Source organism: Uloborus diversus, chromosome 9 (assembly GCF_026930045.1).
Source record: "Uloborus diversus isolate 005 chromosome 9, Udiv.v.3.1, whole genome shotgun sequence".
Lineage (NCBI taxonomy): Eukaryota > Metazoa > Arthropoda > Arachnida > Araneae > Uloboridae > Uloborus > Uloborus diversus.
This window is the reverse complement of record NC_072739.1, coordinates 86,709,414-86,726,364: the sequence shown is the minus strand read 5'-3', so window position 1 is coordinate 86,726,364 and position 16,951 is coordinate 86,709,414. Positions and strand designations below refer to the sequence as shown.

General features: G+C 31.0%; 1 protein-coding gene across 1 annotated transcript in view; it reads left to right on the top strand.

Moving 5' to 3' along the window:
* Positions 1-16,951, top strand: part of LOC129229565 (nephrin-like) — a 228,269-nt gene that overhangs the window by 166,192 nt on the left and 45,126 nt on the right. Inside the window, exons 5-8 of the mRNA XM_054863892.1 lie at positions 937-1,089; positions 5,794-5,961; positions 8,119-8,409; positions 10,904-11,115. Of these exons, the coding sequence (XP_054719867.1) occupies positions 937-1,089; positions 5,794-5,961; positions 8,119-8,409; positions 10,904-11,115 (824 nt within the window). The remainder of the gene's footprint in view (positions 1-936; positions 1,090-5,793; positions 5,962-8,118; positions 8,410-10,903; positions 11,116-16,951) is intronic.

Genomic DNA, 16,951 nt, shown 5'->3' with positions numbered 1-16,951 from the left:
TGTTTTTGCATATTATAATTCAGAAATTAATTACCAATGCCCCGCGAATAGTTTCTTAACATTTATACAGCCGAAGACTTTTATTTTTTCGTCCCTTTTTCTTGTTAGTTCTTTCCAGGGTAGTGGAAATACGAGGTCACAAAATCGGAAGCACATTTAAATACCAGGAAGGGGCGGAAGTTGTCTCTTCAATGATCAGTTTATTTATTAATTAAAAATTACCTAACAAGTTAAGTAATCATTGCATTCTATTTTCGCATAAAATATTCACTCATTAATTAACGATACCACATAACCTTATAATTTTTTCAACAGCGGCTTTTATCACAAATTTGCTTTCAGACATAGATTCTTGAGTCTTTTTTTTTCTTCTCTTCTTTTTTAATAGCTCCTCCTAGGGTAACGTAATGTGAATACGAGGTCACAAAAACGGAATCACTGTAAGAAATGAAGGAAGGGCAGCAGTTGTCTCTTCAATAATCAGCTATTTAATTTTGATAATTATTAAACAAATTAAGTAGCCATTGGATTCTACTTTACTGGGCATTAATTGCCACTGCCATATTACTTAAGAATTTTTACCGAAAAACTTTTATCACATTTTAGTTTTCAGGCATAGATTCTGGAGTTTTTTTTTTTTTTCTTCTCTTCTTTTTTAATAGTTCCTCCTAAGGTAATGAAAATACATGGTCACAAAAACTGAAGCTAGGTAGAAATGAGGGAGAGACAGAAGTTGTCTCTTCAATAATCAGTTGTTTAATTTTGATAATTATTAAACAAATTAAGTATCCATTGGATTCTCCACTGGCATAATATATTAACACATTAATTACCGCTGCCACATTACTTAAGATTTTTTATCAAAAAACTTTTATCACATTTTAGCTTTCAAGCATAGATTCTGGAGTATTTTTTTCTTCTCTTCTATTTTAATAGTTCCTCCTAGGGTAATGGAAATACGAGGTCACAAAAACGGAAGCACTGTAGAAATGAGGGAGGGGCAGAAGTTGTCTCTTCAATGCTCAGCAAGAAACAGTAAACCGGCCACCAAACTGAAATGGATGAGAAACGGCATAGAAGTTACTAAAGGTAAGTAAAACCAACATTTGAATGACTTTTTGTGAATTATTTATTTAATGACTGTACACTTCGATGCTTAATAGGCCAGGAATAGTACGGATGGTTAAAATAGAGTTTCTTGCTACTAAAGTAGGTTATTTATTTTACAGACGTTCTTTCTTTGCTTAGGAAATCTTTTACGACCTTCTTTTTGCTTTTTAGATTTCTTTTTTTATAATGTTCAAGGAAAGAATTATCTTTAAAATATCTTAACTTCCTGTGTATCCGTTAAAAAATATATGCATGTAGGGGAATGTGAGGCAAAGTAAAATAGTTAAGATGACTTAGATTTTTCAAAATGAACAAATTGGAATGTTGTTTTGAAAATTAAGATGCACACAAACACAAAAGAAAGAACATTGTATTTTGTAATAAAACTATTTGTGCTTTAAAAAATAAAAAAAAACAAAAAGGAAAACTGACATGGGACAAGCTGAAAAATTAAATATTTTCCTAATAAGAGATTTTGTATTCAATTGTAAAAAAAATATTTTTAATCAAAGAAATGAGTAAATGAAAGGATGAATAGTTAAATAAAACGTTAATGAAACATTAAACTAATAAATAAATAAATTATTTAATTAACACATTATGAATAACAAATGAGTAAATAAGGAAATAAGAGAATGAATGAATAAACGAGTGAATTATTAATTTAATGAATGAAAGTATATAAAATAATAAAAAATATCTAAGAGGTTTAGTAAATGATTGAATGAGTAAACGACATGAAATATTTAACTTTGCCCTATACACTTTACCCGAGTGCACTTGACTAATTGTAAAAAAAATATTTAAGCTAGAAATAAGCCTATTATTAACTAAATAAATACTGCACCGAATATAAGTAGGCCTCAATAAATTGTTAAAATCTTAATAACAAGAACTTCATAAGTTGATAAGATAACAAAACATCACAAATTAAGTATAAATTTTTGAAATTTGCTTGTATTATCATATGCTTTGATCTTTGGAGGATTTATTTTCTAATTTGAATAGGGGTAATTATGTGCTACTACATAGTTAAAATTTTGCTAGACAGGTGGCATGAGAAACGACGTAATTTTTCACCATTTAACGTTGCCCCGCTTTTTAACACCACTCGCCTCTATACATAAACAAGCATTTATGAAATTCGTAAAGCATAGGATCAGTACGAGAATGTGTGGTCAAGAGAAATAGTAAAGATAAGTTACATTTTAAGATGTGAACAAGTAGGAAATTTGTATTGAAAATTAAATTAAGCAAAGAAAAACAATATTTCATAATAAAACCTGTATGGAATATTATTTTGAACTTTGACATTAAATTGATATCTTCAAACAAAATTGCAATGAAAAACTGATTTCTAATAAAATGTTTCATATTTGGTTATTTTAGATAGTATTCTTTAACGCTAAATGAATAAATGCATGAATTAAGGAAATGCATTAATTTATGAAGGAATAAAATAGTAAATGAGTAAGAGAAAAGTGGATGAATGAATAAATAAGTGAATGAATAAATGAAGAAATGCAAATAAATAAATTAATTAAGGAATGCATTAACGAAGTAAAAAATGAACAAATAAATAGATAAAATGCACTACTTTACTTTAATCCATTCCCTTTGTGCCAAGTGCACTTGATTAATTACGCTAAACGATTAAAAACAAATATGCCTAATAATAAATACTGCACTACACAAAAGTAGCTCTTAATTATAAAAAAAAATCATCAATTTATACTGACCAAAACATGTTCAATAAACCACAAAATTTCACAAAATAAGTAGCAAATTGTGAAACACAGTATAACTGATATTAAAAGTATGTATAATCTCTCAGATAAGCCCTGTATGCACATTTTTCGTATTTAAACATGCTGTTGTAAATTCTAGGCAATGATTTCCTGATCAAGTTTCGTAAAAAGTTTTGAGCAAAATAAAACTGAAGGATATTCATTTTCGAAAGCAAAATCCTGTAAAATTTTATTTCCGTTTTTTTTTTTTTTTTTTTTTTTTTTTTTTTTTTTTTTTTTTTTTTTGCTTCTTGATTTTTGGCATCTTTTACCTTTTGAAAAAATAAAATCTTTTATATATAATGAATTCTGTATAGTTGAGTTACAATAAGTTTTAGAAAGATAGAGAACTCTTTCTCAGTTTGTATCTTCAGTGGTAATCGGATTTGAAAATGAAAAGAAATGGATGGTTGGGAATACTGATATTGTTATTAAAGAGCTTTGAGATTCGTATTTTATTTATAGGATCAGAGGAAAAAGAAAACAGATTTCGATCATAACATATAAATTGATTTCTCTATGTATTGATGGAATTACAGTCACAAGATTCTGCTAAACCAGAACCGATACTTTCAGAAACAAAAACGAGTTTTTCTAAGCGACAGTTTTTTTTTCTTTTTTTTTGCAGGTGAGAAGAGCAGGTTTTTTTTTTTTTTTTTTTGGCAGAAATGAAAGTTTTCTTAGGAGTATTTTTTTCGATAACGTATTTGCGGCATGCGTTGCCAAAAATATCAAACCTAAAAATATTATAAGCAAATACTGGTTACATAGCTTAAAAAATAGTTGTTTGAATAATCCCCTGTTTTTTTTACAAACTTGATTAGCAATATACTGTTAAAAAATTATAATGTGTAGAAGAAAGGCTTTTCTTTCACATATTTTCCTGTTATTTATATTGATACTTTAAGATAATAAATCATAGTACAATTAACAAAAAAATACTGTTATTGATACAAATAATGATTCTAATGATTATCATTACTTTTTAAAAAAATGTTCTTACAAGTACTGAAATCGAATAAGCTATAGTACTACTGCTAATAATAATAGTCATAAAATTAGTAGCAATATAAAGCATTAGTTAATGCGATATACACAATAGCAATAATAATGATAGTGGCTGTTATTACCGAAAGCATAGCCAAAGACAGTTAACACTATTAATAAATATTACAAAATATACCTACTAAAATCTAAAACAATGTTCATAACAATTGCATAAAAATAATACGAAGAAAAGTAAGAACTTATTATTACTGATGCAAATCATGAATCTTAAGAATATCCTTTTTTTTCTTTGAAATAAATAATTTATTTTACAAGTATTAAAATCTTTTCACTATAGTAATAATAATAATAATAATAATAATAATAACCGTTTGTTAATGATAGTGATAAACAATAGAAATGATAATGACAGTTGCTAATATTGCTAATATTATTACCAAAGACAGATAAAATTATAAATAATTACGATAAAAATGCTTAGAGAAAGCTAAAAAGCTAAAAATAACAATTGCATTTTCTTATTCAATCTCTCATAAATTTCCTTGAATGCCTGTTCTAAACTGCATGATATTTAGCACATCAAAGCATTTGAAAAATAAAAATATCAAGTTACAAAAATAAATATTAGGGAAAAAATTGCTTTACTTATCCATTAGTCCTGCTGATTGTAGTTTCAGTTTCTCTTTTCTTGATTTCTTATTGTACCATACTTTTGCCACAACAAAACTTGTGTAAACATTAGATTTTGTTTTAGAAGAACATTTCAATATGAAGTTTTTTTTTTTTTTTTTGCTATGATATCATCAATACAGAAAATTGTTATGGTTACCTTACAACGCTTGTGTATGTCATTTCTTCTATAAATTATTCTTACTCTTTTAATAAAAAAATAGTGCTTTTGCAGCTTGTTTTATTTTAAACAAAACAATTTCAATGGATGTATTGGAATCGACTTTATGTGTCTTGAAGAAATCCATTAATATAAATCAATGTATAATAGTCGTCTCTATTTCCCTGTAGCTTATAAAATCTTGAGCTCCAAAGTTTCATAGTGCGATGCTCGTATTCATTTAACATTTTGTAATCGTTGCTTCCAAAAATTGTTTTACAGCACATCATTCAATTGTACGCATTACGTCATAACTAACTAACGTACAGGGTGTCCGAAAACGGTTAATGATAAAAAAAAAACAAGTTTCCTGAAAGAAATTCCTGCGGTGGGCAGTAAATCCCCACCCCCAAATCGAGTTTCAAATTCTAGTTCAAAAATTTGTCAGTAGACGGCGCTATAGACAGCAAGTCCTTAAGTCAAAAAAGAATTGAAATTCACCGTTTTTTCCTCCGATTGCGAAATGTGATTGCAGCCGACAGTTGTCGTTTCAAATACAGTCGAATCTCTATAACTCGAAACTTACAACTCAAATATTCCTTTATCTCGAAGTTTTCCTATTGTCCCAAACACTTAAGGCTGTTGTCGAAACTTTCCATAACTCGAACGTTCCAATAGCTCGAACGCTTTAGCCGTTCCTTTGGGACTTCGAGTTATCGAGAGTTGACTATACATTGTTATGTAATATTTTCATTAAAAACGATTTTTGAAAAATTATGATGTAACTTTCTATCTGTGTTTAAATTTTGGGCTTACTACCTTCAGCGCCATCTATTGGAATTTTTTTAACTAAAATTTGCACCTTGTGGGGGAGGGGTGATTTTTCGCCCGACACATAAATTTTCTGCAAGATATTTTTTTTTTTTATCTTTATTCGTTTTCCTGTTATAAATTCTAGAAAACAGTCAGTCTATTTCAGAATACCCTGTATGAGTATAACTAATGTGCATAGTTTCTATAGATATAAACAAAAAAAATTTTTTTTTGTCTTATGATTAGATACAACACCTTTTAGAGACGAAGAAACCATTTCTAGTTTAAAGACTACATCCACTTTTATAACACTGTCACCAAAGCTTGACGACAACGGCGCCATCTACAGTTGCGTTGGAGAACATCCAGCGGTTTCAAGAGCTTTGAGAACTAATGTTTTTCTAAGTGTTTTATGTAAGTATACATTTTAAGAATAGGTAAATTAAATCTATTTACATAAAAATGGCTGTATGTATGCGAATGTTCCTTTGGTAAATCTACTTTTTATGTCAATCCTTTGCCACGTTTGGCACAGAGGTCCTTTGATGCTCATATATTTTTATAGGGGGTGCGTTTTGAAATTAAAAAATTTCAAAGATATCTAAATTTAAGTATTGAGTCATACAGTACGTACTGTCACCCTCTATTAGCCATTTGCGAAGAATCATATTGAAGAAAAATAAAACAATGTCAAATTTTTCCTTGGTTGTTGTTATTCCAAAATACAGATTTATAAAAAGCAGTTCATAAAGAGCAAGTTACCGCACTCAAGCTAGGGCTAAGGCAGAACTACATGCAAGAGCCCGCTTATGGCATCCAGAGATAGCTGTTTCGGTTTTGCAATGAACTACTCGGGAATAGTTACTATCTAAGTTGTTGGCAGTGGAAATCTCGCTGTATCTCAAGAGTTCCTACAAGCAAATTATGTTTGTCGACTAACATGGCTTTAGGTTACTCAATTTGTCAGTTACAAACAAAATCATACAGTAGTTAACTTTGGCTGCACAATGGAGGATTTGCATAACTTTGGTAACTCAACCAATCTAAACATGATATGATTGCACATTAATTCAGAGTATGTGACAGATAAAACGCATATAGAAGCAAAATACCTCTAAGCTAAATATTTAACTTGCAAATTAATTTGTAGATAATTCCATCACAGTAAAAGTCGATGTCATTTTCTTACGGATGTAATAACAAGGCTGTTCCTTTCGCCATCTCAAGTATAGTAATTGGAATGAAACACATTTGTAAGAAATTATTATCTTTTACCTTGAAATATTAATACTTTTCAAAGAAAAAATACTTTTTTTTAGTTTCTTTTTCTACATTTTTAACGAAGCAGATATTAAGAAAAAAAATGTACTCTCATAAAAAAAGGGGACTAGTTATTCAATTTTCTTCAAACCTTATTTTCCTACATTTTTGAATTTTTGGTTAAGTTTGGGGGTTTCTTAGTTTAAATGAAATTTTCTATTACATAGTAAAATGAAAATTATTTTTTTTACGACAAGTCTGTAGTAGGGTGGAACGAAAAAAACGAAGTTTTTATTTTCGAATCGTAATAGTGCGGAAAAGTTGCGATTGGTGAAGACTTTCAAAACAAAACAAAGATTTTTAAAATCGGATAATATCTTCCGATCCCGCAACGAGCCTGAATATTTGAAAAAATGGAAAATTTAGTGTTTTCTTAGTGATTTTTCAAAAATTTTGTTTTATGTTTCTTTTTAAGGCTCTAATATGGAAACGTTACGATTGGTGAAACCTTCAGAAATAAAAAAAAAATTGAAATCGAATAATACCTTCAGATCCAGAACCAAGCCTAAAAAATCGAAAAAGTTGAGAATTTCAGGATTTTTCCGAATTTTTAACATTTTTGGATCAATGTACTTTTTCAGGCTACAGAACGGAGAAGTTACGTTTAGTGAAGACTTCAAAGTGAAAAAAAAATATCTTTTTGAAATAAAACAATATCTTTCGATCGCGCAAAGAACCTACACGTTTGAAAAAATGTAAACTTTAACCCTTTTTTCAGCTTTTTTTTTCTTTTAGTTTAACGATCCTCATAAGTTCGGTATAAAATACTAATAGAAGAACGTTCGTTTATAAAACAAATGTGATATTTTAGTACTAGAGCCTGCCTGTAAATTGTTCACATGGCCCTTTAATCCCGCGATACTCATATTTGTTTATGCCGCTTAGTACAGTGTATGCATCTAATACGCCCCATTAACGAAATAAAGAACCGCAAAAATTTCACAGACGGTGCCATTCATGTTTACAGAACAATTCAAACCTGTCGATATTTACCTGAGAATCTAAAACAAGTTGTTTAGTCTGTTCTGTACACATAAAGTACAGGCTTTAAAAAATTACAATTTTAAAATACGTGTAATATAAGATTTATAATATGATGTTTTTGTCCTGTTATATAAAGAGAAAACTTGTGAAAGAAACCTCATGCAAACTTTGTAGTTTATAGCATTTGTATTCAGTTACTCACTATGTTTTACTTTCCTATACTGCGCATTTCATTAAAAAAAGGACAAATCCTGTTTCTTTTAATAGTTCCTCCCGGACCTCCACAAATCGAAGGCTATCATGATGGAGACATTGTGCAAGTAGGTGATAAATTGACTTTGGCTTGTATATCAAGGGGAGGCAATCCCCCTGCGAAACTCATCTGGTTTCGAAACGATGACCAAGTCGATATCACTTATTCAACTGGGGGTCGTGAAGCAACTAATACACATACGTTCACTGTCGGTCCTAAAGATAATAAAGCAGTTTATAAATGTGAAGCCTCAAACGTAGTGACGTTGCAGCCTTTAACAGCATCTGTGAGATTAAATGTTTTATGTAAGTATACATTTTATATCGATATTTTTTGCCAATGTGTATTTCAAAGTAAAGAAAAATAGCGCGACGGTATGTGCTAGACGTGAGCCATTGCCTTGCGATTGAGACTCTTAACTAGTTAATTGGTACCAATATATTTTTTCGATAACTTTCAACTTGGTTTGCCAGATAGCTCCAGTGCGTTCCTCTAAGCAATTCAGTCCGTCTTAATGTCATTAGTATGTCAGTTTTGACTGCTTGAAACTAGTCTAGAAGAGAAATTGGGAATATTAAAATATCCTTTATAGTTTGTATCTGGGAGAGGAGTAGGCAAAATTTCCCATTCTTTCATTATAGTGAAAACAATAGGAATACAGCGGCTAGAGAGAAAGAGAGGAGCAACGCCAGTCCCGAACAATGAATATCAATAGGCAATAAACACCTCACAAGGTATTGGCTAGTCCTTGTAGGTCGAATCATGCTATTTCAGAGTAAGAACTGATCCTATTTGAGTTTTTTCTTTTTTCCTTCGCGTTTGCTTTTTCTTTAAGGAAGAAATGGTTTAGTGACAATGCATTTCTTTAGAAGCTTAGAGAAGCTCAATTTTCTAATACCAATCATGGAAGTAGTATTTTTTACTGGTATAGATACGTGATTTTAAGTACGATTGCAATTGCTAACTTTAGTTACATTTTGCATTAATTCTTAGTAGTACGTCCCTTTTAAGCGTACTAATAAGAATTAATGCAAAATGTAACTTCCTATTCTCACAGAAAAAAGCTAAAGAATTGTTCAATATTCATAATTTCTCATTTAAGCCAGTTCTAAGCCATCAAAGTTGACATTCAGTTCACATTGAGACAGATGCATTAGCTTACTGGGACTTGCCGGATCTAGCTGGCAATCAACTTGACAGTCAGCAAAATAATAGCTTTGTCGCAATTAATTCGAGCTGTATAGTATATAAAATCACTTGAAGAGTTTTTGCTACTGGCCGTCTTTCTTTCTGGTATAAATTTTCAAACATTCCGATGATCATTTAATAAGTTTATTTAATCAGTTTTCTGGAATTCAGTTACATGTTACTATTTTTCTTAAGATGAACTTTAAAAGTTTTGACACATGAAAAAAGCGTTCAATAAAAATTACTTATAGTTTTTATGAAAACGTTTTAGAGGCATTGAGATTTTATGCAGTTCCATTTTGATCAAGATTTCATCAGAGTTTCAAACTTTAAAAAAACTCAAGGCGGGAAAATTTCTGCCAAATTTAATTTTTAAAAAAACTAAATAGAGAAAAAAATAAATAGAGAAAGAGTGCATTTTCATTTGCGTATCCATCTCTCTCTCTGTCTCCACTACGTTATCCAACTGTCACCGTCTAGGCAATAAAAATCAAAACATTTCTTACCTCAACCCGCATCTGATATTACGCTACATTCAGATCAACAAGCCCAAATCGCACTCATTGAAGTTATAATTTTGGTTTGACAATGGAAAATTGCTGTTTGATGAGGAAAAGAAAAGTAATTAGAAATAATTTTCCATAAATTAAGAATTAAATTCAGATTTTTTAAAAGCATTGCTATCAAGTAGTTTTTTGTACTTTCATAAAAACAAGTCTACAAATCAAGATATGCTGCGATTAATTAAATCTTAAAGTACGCGAACACCCTAATTATCAAGGAAAAAAATATTTGGAAAACTTTAAAGAGCTCCAATGTTTTCCTTTCTAAATCCGCAATTTCTTTTGAATCGATGAATTATTGAGAATACTAGAAGAAATATTCGAAACTCAAATGCACTGCTTTTAACTGAAATTTTCTTTTGCTTTCTTGACTTTCTCATAACCACATTTTTATAAGTTTTTATTTATGACAACAGCTCTAGCGGAAAAAGTATTAACTTTTCAAAAAGATATTTGAACATATTACTGTGTTATAAACCTCGAAAAGTTAATGTACAAGCAATATGTGGTTTTGAAATAGCCAGGGCTAAGACAGAAGTACATGAAATACACCGCCAGCTCAGTCAATTCCAACCGAGGACTGCAGTTTCGTGTTTATTAGCACTCATCAGACCGGCATAGGAGTGACTGAGATACGGATCATGATTTTTCTTCGGTGGAGAGCGTGAGCTCTTTTGCCGGGTGTGAGGGTATAGGGTCATAACATGGAACAGATCATTAATGGTATGAGGGGGAGGAGCTGGAGGTGGAAAACCTCTTAAGGAAGCCAAGATTGCCAAACAAACTGGTAGCTAATACAGAATTAGCACTGACCAGACGAGCGACCGAAGCTGGAATTGACCGATCTGGCGGTGTATTTCAAGAGATAACCGAGTTCCGCAGTGACTTTTTCGTTGTGCGATGAGTTTTTTGCATTGATATGAGAAGAGGCTCCACTATATGCTTTATTTTCTTGAGAATTTGTGCTTTATCTACGTTGGTTTTTCACTTTATTCATATTTTCTCACAATGCTTATTTAACGGTTTATAATTTGCTTTTTTTTTCCAGTTGCACCAACCAAAGTAACGATTAGTGGTCCAAAAGAAGTCCGCATTGGTGAATCCGTGACACTATCATGTTTGACTGGCTCCAGCAATCCCCCAGTAGAAGTATCATGGGTTGTTGATGGAAGACCCATGATGTCCACCCAGGCTGTCACTGAAGATAAGACTGGAGGATGGGTGACGTCATCGAACGTTACAGTTTCTGTGTCCAGGCAGGTAAATCTCCTGTGTTTTCCATTTTGGATCGTCTCAACGTCACATTTCCTAGTTTAATTAACTAAACAACTGTCTTAACTATATTTATAGTTTGTTTGATAATGGCGAAATAACTTGATCCTGATAATCGATTGTTTTTTATCACTCTTAGATCATACTCAAGCATTCACCTTACAAATGTCTCATAATAATGTGTTATAAACAAAATATCCTGTCTGTTAATTAAATTTTGGTGAGGTAAAACCTAACCTGGCAGCATTGTGAAGGCTACGCAAATCCAAATCATGGAATTACGATGCTTCCTGGTTAGGTTTGCCACAGGCTATAGAGAAAAATATTGTACCTCTCAAATACAACCACGAATTTGAAGAAAAGAGATAAAACAGTGATAAAGTAGACATTGTAGATAAATGCTGTATATTATTTGTAACAGACAAACAATCAAGTCAATTTGTGGAATGTTGCTTGTAGAAGTTTTATGTTACGATGAAATTTATGGTCTTTTGTTAAAACGAGATCTAAAGGAAAAGAAAGAAACCCAAAATTTTAGGCTTCTGTTACTCATTTTAAATCATCTACTCTAAAGTATATCTTAGAAAAATTTCATTTTCTTGAGCCATCATTGTAACTTTTTTTCTTCCATTACTGCTGCGTCTGATGCTGTCTGCTCCCCATTTACAAATCTAGTGCAAAAAAAAATTAAGTGCTGCGTATACGCACCATTTGAAAAATCAATGAAAAAATTATTTAGTTGAATCGTTGTATCTTAGCTGATTTTTTATGTATTTGAATGGAAATTTACGAAACATTTTGGGTAAAAATGAACTTGACCATTTGAGGCTCAAATAAACAGTGAGATTTTTGAACACTTTCCATTGTCTGCGGGCTTTATGATGCGCCATTTGTAACGTACTTTCACCAGATAGATTGTTTTTTGCCCAAGGGTGTAAAAACAAAATAAAAAAAATCTTAGATAAGAATTACACTCATTAACTACAAAAAATTTATTTTTATGAGTGCACACCTTTAGAAGAATCTCAGGCATTATATTTATAAACTAACTTGACTGTGGTTGTTTATAGATTTCGATATTTTAGAGTATATTATAAAATCAATTTGTTTTTACTTTCCGTTATTCGAAGTAAAACGTGATTTAATTTTAGAGGTATCTAAATCGTATTTTTTTAATCAGTAAATTATTTGAACTCATTTGTAAAAAAATGTGTAAGGTTAACGGTATTAATGTTCGAATTCTGAAGTGTGTAGCATCATTGTATTGAAAACTCAAATTGTTGGAATAACCTTGCACTATGATTTTAGTAGAATTCAAGGCGCATGCGTAAAGATCAGAATCGGGGAAGAATCATCAGAAACTCTTAGCGAAGCGGTAACCGGCCTTAGTAGTCAAGTGGTTAAAGCTCTTGCTATGCGAGTCTGTGACTTTCGCGTTCTGGGTTCCGACCCCACTTAGGTCATTTCCTCCCTTACTGCAATAAAAATGTCTTGTTTGTATATTGAAATAAATAAATAATTGGTGTATATCGGTTGGGGGGTTAAAAAGCATGAATTTGATAAATTTTTCAAGAAAATCAGATGAATCTTAATATTTGGTAATGTGTAGCCTTTCAAGCAATTTTTCTGTAAGCTTACAGAAAATGCTAGTGTAACCTTACTTAGAAATGAGTAGAAATGAGTGAGACTTGACGCTATAGTTACATTATCATGGTATAGCCTTCCACAAGCAATGTGTAACTTTACACCAGTTATATAAAATAAGTATTCCAGAGCAGTGGAGGCAGCTAAACTGCCATCGATTTTATGGAGTAAGGTTACACAAAAATGTTTACAGTACAGTTTAATTGCATATTTATTTATGTAATGAATAGTAATACCAAGTTATACACTCGGTTCATAAATATTTTATTTGAACGATTTTCGTGTCTTAAAAATAATCATATCCCACCCTCAGTTTAATAAATTTTCTTTTCAAGAAAAATATCAAACACGTTTGAATTCGTTGAAAGAACAATGGTAGTTGTACTAAGAAACGTTGCTCTAATTAAGACAGAAATATGCTAATTAAAAAACTAACTAGTTTTTCAAAGAAGCTTTTAATTAGTGCTTTTGGAGTTGCTTTTAATTGTATCTGTCTCGTACGTCATTGAAAAAAAAAAGTGTTTTTATTCTTAATAAGAAGGATATACCTTATTGTTTACTCATTTCCCTGTAAAATATCCCATTTTAAAATGCTTTTTTTTTTCAGAACTTTTTATTTTCATTATGATTTTTATTTACTTGTATTTGTTTACCAAAAAAGAAAAAAACCGTCAACTTATTTTGAAAACGTTTTGCTTCAAGAAAACTTTATTTATTCATTATTATTTCTTTTAAAATTAATTTGCTTGACGAGCAGTAAAATATTAACTGATTTTTCTCATAATTATTCATAAGTGTAAACAATTTTAAGCTAGAAAACAAGGAAAATGTGTTTTAACACCCAGATTTTGTGTGTTTACAGTATGTTTTTTACGTACATTGTTTAAAATGTATTTTAGATGCATTTCTTTTTTAACCCTTCTTTCCATGATAATGCTTAATGGAGCATACTATTTTTTATTGAGTTAAGCGTCAAAAACATCGCACAGACGGTTTGTGGGCTGATTTCTTTTTTTAATAAATCCATATTAATGTGTACTTGGTTTTTAGGAGTATTCCCTTAGCAATTTCACTGGTGCTAAATTCAGTAAAAAATGGTTTGACGCATTTATACAATATGTATCACCTTGCACTGGAGAGGTTAATTCATGACAAAATAATAAATTGTATTAAACTGTCTCACGAAAGCCTTAGAGCAAATCAGAAATAAATAGGTTACCTATAAGAAACTTATTTAAGGGTGGATACAGACTACCATTTTGGTGGGGGTCATGGCAAAGAATGACCTTCCTCCTCAATGAAAGAACGTATTATTTTGGGTACGAAAATTGTATGAAACTGCTTCGGTGTCAATAAACAGCACCAAATTGGCCAAGAATGAGGCCTCTTACAGGCATAAACGTTACAAATTAATTTATTGGGCTAAGAAAAGAAGTAATATTGCAAATGTTTACTTTTTTAAATAATTAATGAATTAAAATAAAATTATTTTGAAAAAAAAAACGGACTTCAAAATTGCATTAAAAAGTGAAAATAATTTTATTCTTTGAACACCATCGATAATATTTTTAAACGTAATTTTTGAATTTCGCGCAAAAACAAAAAGAAAAATCATGTGTAACCATACTTCATTTACAGTTTTTAAGAAAATCATCCCAATTTAGGAACGAAACAGTTACACCGTTATTCAAATATGCTATTACCAAAGCATAATGTATGCGAGTGGTATTGAAGAAACTGGACCTGGCTAAATTTTTAATTATAACTGAATTATGGCATAGATAAAATAATTATTTTATCTATAATTTTTGCGCCAACTTTAAAAATAACGTTAAAAAGTATTATCGATGTTGTTCAAATAATAAAATTATTTTTCACTGTTTAGGACAATTTTGAAATTTGTTCTACTTTTTTTTTAATAATTTTTTTCTAAATTTTAATTTCATTCTTTTTAGTGTAAATGTATTTCAGAAATACTACAAAGTTAACATCATGAAACCTAACCTAATTTTTTCATAAAAATGGTCCATACTAACATAAAAACTATAAACACGCCTTTAACTTTAAGCGATTGGCACTAAAAACTTGTCCTTGTTCCTCACTGTAATTCATTTGTGTTTTAATTTGATTATAACCATTTAAATATAAAGGGTTTTCCAAACTAATTTATATTTCACAACATTGAAGTTGCTTGTGACGCAATATCACACCTCCTTACTTAGACTCAATATCTATTACTGGCATAGGTGATAATGATCTATAGTTGGGGCAAATCTAACCAGTAGCATTGTGAGGGTTACCAGGATAATAATCACAGCATTACCTCGCTTCCAGGTTAAGTTTTCCCTCACTATAAAACAATGACGGGAAATAAACTTGATACATGCTTCAGAGAAGCCTTCATTCAACATTCTCATAACAATTACTATAAATATTACTATTATTTGGTAACAAACTTTTGTAACAATGGGCTTTATATTCAGGCGTGGATGCACGGAGGGGGAAACGTTCACCTTCCAAAATCCTAGATGATTCTAACGGTTTTATCTTAGATGACTACAGGGTGAATTAAAAAAAAAAAAAAAAAAAAAACGAAAAAGTGAATCTTAATCTGGAATACCTGGCAAAAGCTGTCCACGTCTAAGTACAATACACATGTAAAATATTATCAAGTTTGAACAACTCTTTGAGGGTCTTACCAAGGCTTAAATTTCTCAAAAATTGGAGAAAAAGGTCAATTTTCCAAAATTTTTATGAAAATACTAGTGTTTAAAATTTTTGTTCTAATACGGTTAAAATGCTTCCTTTTAACACTCTTTTCATGTATCTTCAAAACTATTTACAGTCTTTGCAGCATTTAGTTCTCACATAAACCGTAAAGTTTCTTGAAATTAACTTAAAACTCACTTTTTAAAAACTTTTTTGCACATTGCAATATTTCTTTTTTTGAAGTTCAGTTTTCTTTTTTTCAACGCCTGTACAGAATGCAGTTTTAAACGGAAGTGAAGCTAAGCTTTGTTACATTAACAACCCCGCACCCACTGAAAAGAGGTGGCTGCATTTCGAGTTCCATTTTACCTTTCCCACCTGCCAAGCCACATGTATTAAGTATAAATGTATTATTCATTTTACATCAAAAGTAAACAAGTAAACAAGTAAAATAATTTAGTTGTAATAACTAAAAAAACAGAGAGAGAAGGGCATTGTGTACTGAGAATGTATACTTACTCACACATAGTCGCTCTAACTTATAAGCATCAATATTTCACAAAATGAGGGATTTGAAAAGTATCAGTTAGTCAAAGCCACAGAAAATAGTCAGTTCGTCACATCCATTCATGAAACCTCTTTGAAATCTTTTTTGATTCAAACGATGACATGATACTTCGAGATTTGATTTTTGCTTGTATGAAGACATCTCTTGCCGATTGACTAATCACAAGCAAAGAAGCGTCTGTCACCATCTTAACACAGCGTTCCACCACCTGAATGTGACAGGCGAACTAAACAATAGCAAAATCGGTGTTGGTGTTTTTAATCGATTGTAGAATACTTTCATTAGATATGCACTAAAATAGGGGGGGGGGCAGTTATTGTACATTCTTGCCGATTGATAACATCAAAGTAGTCTGACTCATTAAAGTTAATCTTTAGATTATAGAACTCTCTTATTTCTTCATGAATAGAAGTGACTTGTCAGGCCTTCAAAATTCTTTGCAAGGTGAGTTCTCTGATGTGCTCTCGTTCATCACTGATCTTTGTTAAGGGGAGATTTTCCGGGTGGCAAAAATAGGCATTTCGTTGAATGACAGGATCAATAATTTTTTTTCTTCAGATTTTCACTTAGGTAACGAGATGCTGTAATAACACTAATGAGGAACAGCGAAGCTTTGTTTAAATTCCAGAAGAAGAAAAATTTGCAACGGCTATACTCCCACCAACAGAGCCATCAACATCTTATGGTGTTGATGACACTTCAAATGTGGAACAAATGAGGGTCCCTCTGTAAACTCTATCAAGAGTGTGTGACCAGTACGGATTTTTTGACAGATGTGCTACAGCAATTGCTTCAGCAACATTACAGAATTTTGGTACTGTACCAAATATAATTGCTCTAAAGTCGTTGATAGGAATAAAGTTCGAAGACAGCGACAGAAAGTACTCTTCAAAACCTACAAAC